Raw genomic sequence first — 11,423 nt, 5'->3', positions numbered from 1 at the left:
GGGGAGGGGAGGGGAGGGGGGATAGTAGACGATAGGAAGGGCAGCAGAATACAACAGACACTAGTATGGCAGTATGTAAAAATGTGGATGTGTAACGGATGTGATTCTGCAATCTGTATACGGGGTAAAAGTGGGAGTTCATAATCTACTTGAATCAAATGTATGAAATATGATATGTCAAGAGCTTTGTAATGTTTTGAACAACTAATAGTAATTAAAAAAAGAAAAAAAAAGAAACAAACAGCCAGGAGCAATGGTGCACACCTGTAATCCCAGGGATTTCGGAGGCTGAGGCAGAAGTATCCTAAGTTCAAGGCCAACCTTGGCAACTTAGTGAGAGACCCTACCTCAAAATAAAAAACAAAAAGGGCTGTAGCCCACTAGCAGAGTACCCCTGGGTTCAGTCCTCAGTATCAAAAAATCTAAAATTAGAGAAATAAACAACTAGAAAATAAAAAATGTACCATTTACGATGAAAATTAAAAAATAGTACCATTATGATGAAAATAAAAAAATAGTATCATTTACAATAACATCAAATAATGAAATACTTAAGAGATCCATTTAACAAAATGTGTACAAAATTTCTACACTGAAAACTATAGCACATAGTCAAAAGAAATTTCAAACTAAGAAAGATGTACTATGTGCCCAGATCAGATAATTCAATATCATTATCTCTAAATCAATTTTTTAAGTCAACAGAAATATTGGAATCATGATATTCTGGTTTTTTTTCGTGTTTATTTATTTACTTGCATATTGGGAATTGAACCTAAGAGTACTCTACTACTAAACTACATCCCCAACACTTTTTTTAAAATATTTTTTTAGTTGTATATGGACACAAGATCTTTATTTTTATTTGTTTATTTTTATGTGGTACTGAGGATCAAACCTAAGGTCCCATGCATCAGAGGTGAGTGCTCTACCACTGAGCTACAACCCCAGTCCCCCAGCCCTTTTTATTTTTTTAAATTTTGAGACAGGGTCTCATTAATTTGTCCAAGCTGGCAAATTACAACTTGAATCTCTCATTCTATTCTCTATGCAGTTGTTAGATCAATTCAGCAGGCACATTAAACTTCCAAAATCCAATTCTGCTTATATCTGTATTATGCTTAAAACCCTTTGGCTACTTCTTTTTGTTCTTAGTATAATCAAAATCCTTTTAGACTGCCTCCAAGATCCTATAATGGCTAGCACCCACCTCTCCAGCTTAATCTCATATTCTTCCCACCCTTGCTCTCTGTGTTCAAGTCACACTGGTATTATTTCAATCTTTGGAAACTCCCATGTTCCGTCTAGCTACAAGTACTTTGACACAGATTGTTCTCTCTGGCTGGAACACTGTTTCTCCCCCTGATGAACTCCTGATATTCCTTTAGATTTCAGTTCAGGTATCATTTCCTGTACAAAGCCTTCCTTGATCAAACCAAACTTCCTTAATATAAACTCTAATAGCATTTTGTACCTCTCTTTAGCACAATGCCAATTTTTCATTTGTTGACCTAATATTTAATTATAGAAACAATCTTTTATTTAATTTTTTTTAGAGAATTTTAATATTTATCTTTTTTTAGTTTTCGGCAGACACAACATCTTTGTTTGTATGTGGTGCTGAGGGTCGAACCCTGGCCGCGCATGGCAGGTGAGCGCGCTACCGCTTGAGCCACATCCCCAGCCCTAAACAATCTTTTATTTAGTCTATAATCCTCATGAGGACAGGGGGATTCTGTCTTCTTCCCCAGAATATACCTAGTGCCAAAAATACTGCATGGCACACAGTAGCTATATAAATATTTACAGAACGTCCATAATCACTCTTTTATATTTTTGTTTTGTTTATTTACTATTTACTATTCTCATTTTATGTCTAGAGATGACCACAAAGCATTTGTAAATAATCAGGATCATAGCAGTGGTAGCACTGTCAGGAGTGTCATCTTTTTCGGGGTTGGAGGTAGGGTACTAGGGATTGAACCCAGGGGCAATTTACCACTGAGTCACATCCCCAGCACTTTTTATGTTTTATTTTGAGACAGGGTCTTGCTAAGTTGCTGAGGCTGGTTTTGAAGTCATGATCCCCCGCTTCAGCCTCCCAAGCAGCTAGGATTACACACATGTGCTACTGCCGGACTCCGCTCTAGTGTCATCTTTTAAAATGGACTTAGTAAAGCTCCAAATGATAATATACATGCTTTCTCACCAAAATAAATGAATAAATACAAAATGTATTCCATAAAATATTTTGGTATTTTAAAACTTACATTGGACTTACCTGCTCTCTTCCAAACCAACGTCAGGATCAGCTGTTTTTGGAACCTTTCTGGCAATAAATAAAGGGGCAACTTTCATTTTTCCTTAAAAAAAAATAATAATAACTTCAGTTAGTATCAATGCTTACAATCTCCACTTATTTTCCGCTACTTTCAAAATTATATCTTTTTAGAATTCTAAAAATTAAAAAACAAATTCCCCCTGGTACTGAGGGGTGCTCTACCACTGAGGTGCATCCCAAACCCTTGTTATTTTTTACTGAGACAGGGTCTCACTAAATTGCCCAGGCTGGCCTCAAACATGTGATCCTCCTTCGTCAACCTTCCAAGTAGCTGGGATTATAGGTGTGTATCACCACGCCTGGTTAATTATAAAATTTCTATATAATGATCTATTCCTTCAACATGGCAATATAGGAATCTCCTTGGAAGCTTTTATTTGTAACTAAAGATTCCCACAACCTACCTCTAGAGATTCTTGTTCAATATAAATAGGAAAAGATCTAAAGCATTAATAAAAGTTTTGATTTAACCAGATAATTTTTAAAAAATATTTTTACTTGTTGATGGACACAGTACCTTCATTTTATTTATTTATTTATTTATTTATTTTTTATGTGGTGCTGAGGTTCCTCACACATACTAGGCAAGTGCTGTTCCCCTGAGTTACAACCCCAGCCCTTAACCAGATAATTTTGATGATCAGTTAAGTTTGGGAAACACTAACTTAAATAAATAAATATAATAGAGATGCAGTAAGTTAAAATATACTTACAGACAAACTTAAAATTGTGAACAAAGCTGGGCACAGTGGCGCACACTTGTAATCCCAGCTGCTTGGGGAAGCTGAGGCAGAATAGTGAGTTCAAAGTTAGCCTCAGCAACTCAGAGAGGCCCTAAGCAACTCAGCCAGATCCTGTCTTTAACACACACACACACACACACACACACACACACACACACACACACAAAAACTGGGGATGTGGCTCAGAGGTTGAGTGCCCCTGGGTTCAATCCCTGGTATCAAACAAACAAAAAAAAGTGAAAAAAAAATATATGACTATTTTCCCTCTGAAAGACTCTTCACTATATCAAAATTTTGCTTATTAAAAAGGAAATAATAATATAATTAAAATTATCCAGTTTACAAAAGAGACTAAATTTCCATCGTGAGTACAGTCAGAATGATCTCCCCAAAGGTTCTACTATTCATTATAAATGGTATTAAATCTGATTACCAGGTACATTTTTAGGAGACTTGTCAAGCTTTTTTCCTAGCACATCGTTCAAACACTGAAGTTTCTTCTGATTTTTCTCTGATGTCTTTAAAGAAGTAGGACTTGAATCTATTATTATAACATCCTAAGATAAAATAAGAAAAAAAATTAAATACAGTATTTCTCCTTACAGGGGATATATATTCCAATAATTCCAGTGGATGCCTAAAATCTCAGACAGTTCAAACCCTACATATACTAGGTTTCTTTTTTATACGTACTTAACTTATCACATACTGTTGCTGTTATTTTTGTAGCTTGAGATATGAGAGCAAAACTAGAATGAATTTCTTTTTACTTCTTCATAATTTTACAGATAAAAAAATTCCTTCTTATTTTTACTTTTTCACTTAAAAAAAAAGCTTGGCTCTTTTTTGACATATTCAATTGCTAGCCTCCCTACTCTTGCATTTTGGGGCCATTATTAAATAAAATAAGGGTACTTGAACACAAGCACTACAATACTGCTTCAGATGATCTGATAACTGAAATGACTACTAAATGATTAATGGGCAAGTGGTATGTAGAACATGGATATACTGATCTGCACTGTCCTAGATCAGACAGAGTGGAACAGCACAAAATTTCATTAAGCCACTCAGACCCTAATTGCTTATTTCTGGAATTTTTTATTTATTATTTCCAGACCATGATTGATCATAGGCAACTGAAATCGTTGAAAGCAAACACAGGTAAGGGAGCTATTATAAATCATACAACCAATGTCATTAAAATATACAAAAGGTTATAGTGATAGAAACCATAGATCTGGCAATTAAATTAGCAGCTCCATGTATCTCCTACCGGACATTATTTGATTGAAAAGAAAAAACATGATAGAATGATAGGAGTATATGTTTACATCATACAACTTTATATGATAGCAAATAGTAGTTTTAATATGACCATGGGACTTCATTTTAAAAGAAGCCACTTTTCCAAAAAAGAAGGATCAATATGGCCAAGCTATAAAAATTCTAGCCATATCCTTTTTAGAACTATACATCCTAGAAATTAATACGAAGTTTGTTATTTTCCTGTGGTCAGCATATATTTATTGAACACCTACTATATGTGAGTTAATATAGGAGGCTCTGGGAATACACAGACAAATAATACTCAATTGTCTGCTTTAAATGTTACAAAAAGGATTAGGAGAGAGAGAACTACTACATGAGTAGATAGTTTAGCTCTAACTTAGGGTGTTGAGGGCAGTATCTGCTAAAGAACAAAAAACCCATGAAAATAAAATACATATAGGAAAGGAAGCTATTTGTCTCAAAAGCATCAGCACAGCTTTCAAAGAAAGGTGGTAGAATTTACATAGTATTATTTATAATAGCCAGAAAGAAACAACCCAAATGTCCACCAAATGGTGAATGAGTAAATAAAATATAGTATAAACTCAGGGAAATTATTTGGCAATAAAAAGGAACACTTAGGCTACAACATGGATGAATTTTTCTAACATATACTAATGAAAGAATCTGAACAAAAAGGACCACATGTTATATGATACTGTTTTCATGAAATGTTTTGAATAGGCAAGTTCATAGAAATAGAAAGCAGATTAGTATTGGCAAGGGCGGGGGAATGGGAGGATTAGGAATTGACAGCAAAGAGAGACTGGATGTCTTTTAGGGGTAATAAAAGTGCTCTAAAATTGATTATTATGAATGTATAACTGTGAATATACTATAAGGCACTGAATTACGCACTTTAAATGGTGAATTATATGGTATGTGAATTAATCTCAATAAGCTTTATTTAAAAAAAAAAAGGAATATAGTGTCACTTTAGCATAATCTTTAAGGCTGAGCAAGAAATCTCAGGTAGAAAAGAATACTTGGAATATGTATCTCAAGATGAGAAAAACACAATGAAATCAGTGAAAATTGTACCACTTGAGGAAGAAATGAATAATTTAGTGTGACTGGAGTAAAGAACTGTTTCGAAAAACGGGAAGAGCCGGTTCAGGTATGGAAGATTTTCAGTTGACTTGAGAAAGATTCAGGTTGTATTTTGTAAGCAAAAGAAAGCCAAAGGCTTCTAAAGCAAAACTGAAAAGGATATTCTGTCTTCCACTTCAAGGCTATCATATAATGCTACCTATGACCTTATAAAGTTTCTTTCTCTCACTCCAAGCAAAATAGGACAGAATTAATACTAGAGATATTTATAGTACTTACTTCTGTTTTTGGTGGTTTCTCTCCTTCAGGAAGCCTCTGATGTCTAGAGGAACGCCTTAAAGGTATCACTGTTTCTTCAGTAGCCTTTGACCTACAGATGTGTAAAGCTTTGGCTTTTTCGATCAATTGTTTTGCTTTTGATATATTTTTTTGAGTTTTGCTTGCCTAGACAAAAATTTGAAATATTAATTTAGCCATGGCAAATATTTTATATTTAATAATAGAAAAAAGTATATAATAATAGGAAAATATAATTGTAAATCAAATAACCAAGAAAGAAATGGTTATCACACCTTACTAGGAACCTTAAAATGAAAAGTATGTAGTTATGATTAGTTTACTTTTCCTATTTGAAATTATCTTGATAAAGATTTACTTGTAGGCAAAACACCTAGAAGCATGTCTGTAATATAGATTAGGATTGATGGTTATTTTCTCATCATCTTCATGGCAATATATTCCTTTATTTTAGTCACCAAAATCAGGTAAAATAGTTTTCAAATACAAATAGTCACTCAGTCTACTGTATGCAAAGCTCTGAATTGGATACCATAAAAGAAAAAAACATAGTACATGAACCTTGACCTCTAGAAACTTTTATATGGCAGGGAAGAAAGTAAAAACATACTGGCAATAACATAGTATATGCTATTGTGTGTATGTATATATCTTATATATACACAGAAAACAAGAAACACAGAAAGACAGACTGGGAGAATGATACATACTAGATACATAAAAAAATAAGCCATAGGAGTTTAGGAGTAGAGAGTATTTTAGGCTGGATCCTTTGGAGTGAGGCTGAAAAGGTATTATGATATGTAAAATGGTACTAGCCAAGAATAACATCTGTCTTTCAATCTTGGCTCTGCCATTGATGTATAATGTGACCTTGTACATTCAAATATTATCTTCCAGAGAATGTGCTTCTCCATTCCGAATTTCTTGAATCTTTTCATTGGGATTAAAAACATATACAAGCCAGGCACAGTGATGCACACCTGTAATCCCAGCAACTTGAAGGATTGAGGCAGGAGGACTGCAAGTTCAAGACTAACTTCAGCAATTTAGCAAGGTCTTAATCATTTAGCCAGACCCTGTTTCAAAATAAAAATAAAAAGTGGGTGGGGGACAGGAGTGGATGGTGCATGCCTATTATCCCAGCGGCTCAGGAGGCTGAGACAAGATGATATTGAGTTCAAAGCCAACCCCACAATTTAGCAAGGCCCTAAGCAACTCAGTGAGCTCCTGTCTCAAAAAATAAAAAGAGATGGGGATATGGCTCAGTGGTTAAACAACCCTGGGTTTAATTCCCAGTACCCAAAACAAACAAACAAACCATATATATATAGCAAAATGCCAAAGAGTTTACTTTATGTGATTCCTTTAAAAAGAATATATCTAGGGCCAGGGATATAGCTCACTTGGTAGAGTGCTTGCCTCACATGCACAAGGTCCTGGATTCAATCTCCAGCCCCCGCCCCCAGAATATATCTAATCACAGAAGAATAAAGTTTAAGGAAAGGGGCTGGGGTTGTGGATCAGCGGTAGAGTACTCGCCTAGCTTGTGTGAAGCCCTGGGTTCGATCCTCAGCACCACATAAAAATAAATAAATAAACAAAGATATTTTTTTTAAAAAGTTTAAGGAAAATTTAACTATTAGTATTATCTAGATGGATAAACACCAAGCTTTTAGTGCTCTTAGGAAAACCAGTTTACTATTTATTTTCATAGAAACATGATACATTTCTCCCAGAAAATTATTAAGATTTTTCTCCTAAAGCTAGGACACAGTGATAAGGCTTCTGAGAAAAATCACAGTCCTCTGTTAAGAGGTTCATTGACAGACTATGAAATAAAATAATTGATCCAGACCCAATTTGGACACATTCACAAGATTTGTCTTGCTGGATTTACTGAATCCCAATTCTAAGAAATACATAGGACAAACCAACGCACAGTACTTCCAAAATTAAAGTTGGAAGTTGTCCTTTAGAATTAAATAAAAAAGAACATGATGTATGCAATAAAGTTGACTTCAGACTTTTAACCGTTAGCTGTGGTATAATCAGCTGGCATCTAGAGTGCTTTCCAACAGGGTAAGGATCATCTAACTACTTACAGTTATTATACCATCATTGGGCTGATAATTTTGTTGTGGAGAGCTGTGCTATGCATTTATTATAGAATGTTTAGCAGCAATCCTGGTCTCTCTCTCTAAGAAACCAGTTGCACTCCCACTCCTCTAGTGATGCCAACCAAAAATGTTCACAGACATTGCTAAATATCAATCGCAGGGAGGAAAAAAGTCACTTCCCTTGAAAAACAATTCCTCTAAAGAAATAGGTAGGAGATATATATAGATGTGTGTGTGCGCGTGTGTGTGCACATGTGCGTGCGTGCGCACACACACACACACACACACCCCACATATGAACAGTATAGTTGCTTCTGCAAAAAAGCTGCTTGTCCCCACTATGGGAGAATTGGATTGTCTTCAGAGTGAATCGATGTGTGCATGTTCCAGAAAAGCCACCAAGTGATTCTGATACAATCCTTGAGTCAAAACTACTACTGCTAGGAGCTGAGGCTACAGCTCAGTGGCACAGTGGTTGCCTTAGCACATGTGAGGCTCTGGGTTTAATCCTTAGCACCACATAATAATAAATAAAGACGTTTTGTCCATCTACAAGTACACAATATAAAGAAGAAGAATCTTTTAAAAACTGCTACAAAAGCTTGCTATCTCTTGGTTTTATTTAACAACTGTCATTTTTGATTTCTTATCACATTGTAGGCATTGTGCTTAGTACCCACATTATTAATCTCATAAAGTAAATATTATTTTTTTAAAATATTTTTTGTCCTCTGCTGCTTCTTTTTTATTTATTTATTTATTAATATTTATTTTTTAGTTTTCGGCGGACACAACATCTCTGTTTGTATGTGGTACTGAGGATCGAACCCGGGCCGCAGGCATGCCAGGCGAGCGCGCTACCGCTTGAGTCACATCCCCAGCCCCAAAAGTAAATATTATTTAACCTTATAGTATAGATGAAGAAACTTGTTAGTTCATGAAATGAGGAAACTCCAGCACCACACACACACACACACACACACACACAAAAAAATCTAAGCACAGAAGAATAAAGTTTAAGGAAAATTTAACTATTAGTATAAAGGCATTTATACTAATAGGTATACAATCCAATTCTCTCATAGTGGGGACAGACAAGCAGCTTTATTCTGCAGAAGCAACTAAACTGTTTGTGTGTGTGTGTGTATATATTTCCTACCTATTTCTTTAGAGGAATTGTTTTTCAAGGGAGGTGATTTTTCTCCTCTCTGCAATTGATATTTAGCAATATTTGTGGACATTTTTGGTTGTCATCACTAGAGGAGTAGGAGTGCAACTGGTTTCTTAGAGGTAGAGACCAGGGTTGCTGCTAAATATCCTATAATAAATGCATAGCATAGCTCTCCACAACAAAATTATCCAGCCCAAATATCTAGGTTGAGGAACTATGTTTCAAAAAATCTAAATTAGGGCTGGGGATGTGGCTCAAGCGGTAGCGCTCTCGCCTGGCATGCATGCGGCCCGGGTTCGATCCTCAGTACCACATACAAAGATGTTGTGTCCGCCAAAAACTAAAAAATAAATATTAAAATTCTCTCTAAAAAAAAAAAAAAAAAAATCTAAATTATAGATATAAAATAGAAATACAGTTATGACCTATAGGTATGATTTAATGCATCCTATGTAGAAATCCTAACCTTCAGTGTGATAATATTAGGAGGTAGGGCCTTTGAGAGGTAATTTGGTTATAAGGATAAAGCCCTCTCTTGGCTTGCTCTCTGCCATTTGAGGAAGATAGCAGAGCGTTACACATAAGGTACTAGGTCTCTGCTGGGACCTTGATCTTGGACATCCCAGTTCCCAGAACCGTGAGAAATAAATTTCTGCTGGTTAAGCCCCAAAGTATATGTAATTTTGTGGCAACAGCACAAACGAAGATATGCAACCACAAGGAAAATAATTGGAATGTAAGTCAATAAGAAAGTATTTTCTAAGGAAATTATACTTTCTTTCTCAACTGCTTTCATCTCACAATAAGAGTTTTTAATATCTTAAAGCATTATCTAGAGGAATGGGATAATAGTGAAAAATAATACAAGGTCATAATTAACCAATGTACGAAATATGAATCTTTTGGCTTATTACCTCCACAGTACTTAGTACCATGGGTTTTTTGCTTTTTTTTTTTAAAGAAAATAAGAGCCAAATGTGGTGGTGCACAGCTGTAAACCCAGCAACTCAGGAGGCTGATGCAAATTCAAGGCCAGCCTGAACAATCTATCTCAAAATAAAATTAAAAGGATTGGGGATAGATAGCACAGTGGCAGAGCCCCAACCCATGGAATCAAACCCCAGTACCACAAAATTATAAATAAATAAATAATACATAGAACATAAAAAGGAAATAGTTATCATTTATAGGACTCCAATATTTTAATTACCTTTCTATTTTGAGAAGTAAAATCTCCACCAGTTGCCTCTGATTTCTTAGACTTTTTATTATACTTTTTCTTAGTTTTTTTGGGAGTACTAATTCTGGTAAATTTCATTCTGAAAAAAAGATGAAGTATTTAGAAACATTTTCATGACTATAACGTGTAAAATTCTCAGTTAAATATAGGAATAAACCAAGTAACACTCCAATTTCTCGACTTAATTATAATAAGACAGAAGGAAAAAAAAAAACAATTCTTAACAATTTGATTCAAAAGTAGTCAAACTTGCTGGGTATGGTGACACACACATGTAATCCAGTAACAGGGGAGGCTGAGACAGGAGGATTGCAAGTTCAAGATGAGTCTCAGTAACTTAGTGAAGACCTAAGCAACTTAGGAAGACCATGTCTCAAAAAAATAAAAAGGGTTGAGGATATAGCTCAGTGGTAAAGCAGCCCTGGATTCAATCCCAGGTACCTAACAATCATAATCATAATAAAAATCATAATCATAATTTTTTGGGGGGAAGCCAAAGTTTACTATTTGTTAATTCCTTTAGAAATAATAAGCCTTAGGCCAGGTATGGTGGTGCTCTCCCTTATTTCTAATGGCTCAGGAGGCTAAGGCAGGAGGATCACAAGTTCAAAGCCAGCCTCAACAACTTAGCAAGGCCCTAAGCAACTTATTGAGATCCTGTCTCCCTTCCCTATCGGTGATAAATATTTTGTAATTGTTTTACAGGAAGATCGGTCATCATCTTTTCGTCGCTTCTTGCATGGCTAGCAATTTAAAACAAGAAAAAAGTATTTATTTAAAGCAAAATAAAAAAAAGTGTAACTTTTAAACATGTCTCTAACATTTTAAGAAACTGAAGCCAGGTGTGGTAGTACATGCCCTGTCACCCCAGCAAATGGGAAGGCTGAGGCAGTTGAATTGCAAGGTCAAGGTCAGGCTCAACAACTTAGTGAGGCCCTATGCAACACAACAAGACACTGTCTCAAAATAAAAAACAAAAAGGACTGGAGATGTAGCTCAGTGATGCAGCACCCTGGGTTCAATCCCAAGTACCAAAAAAAAAAAAAAGAAAAAAAGAAAAGAAAAAGAAAGAAAGAAATTGGATTAATGGGTTTGGTAGCACAGGCCTACAATCCCAGCCTATAACTCC

General features: G+C 35.3%; 1 protein-coding gene across 7 annotated transcripts in view; it reads right to left on the bottom strand.

Annotated features, from left to right (window-relative positions):
- The window catches only part of Atad5 (ATPase family AAA domain containing 5), a 57,504-nt gene that overhangs the window by 39,445 nt on the left and 6,636 nt on the right, over positions 1–11,423 (bottom strand). For 5 of the 7 annotated variants that reach the window (XR_007344208.1, XR_007344210.1, XM_048794657.1 and 2 more), the window contains exons 3-6: positions 10,265–10,373; positions 5,746–5,910; positions 3,518–3,641; positions 2,282–2,363 (exon numbers count right to left, since the gene is read on the bottom strand). Coding sequence is in view for 4 of the 7 variants with exons in the window: in XM_048794657.1 (XP_048650614.1) it covers positions 2,282–2,363; positions 3,518–3,641; positions 5,746–5,910; positions 10,265–10,372 (479 nt within the window). In the remaining 3 variants the exon portion in view is untranslated. Of the gene's footprint in view, positions 1–2,270; positions 2,364–3,054; positions 3,126–3,517; positions 3,642–5,745; positions 5,911–10,264; positions 10,374–11,423 lie in introns of those variants that run through there. The other 2 variants (XM_048794670.1, XM_048794674.1) reach the window with 2 other exon arrangements.

This window comes from Marmota marmota, unplaced genomic scaffold, assembly GCF_001458135.2.
Source record: "Marmota marmota marmota unplaced genomic scaffold, marMar, whole genome shotgun sequence".
Lineage (NCBI taxonomy): Eukaryota > Metazoa > Chordata > Mammalia > Rodentia > Sciuridae > Marmota > Marmota marmota.
The sequence above is the reverse complement of the archived record's forward strand: the minus strand, read 5'-3'. Positions and strand labels throughout refer to the sequence as shown.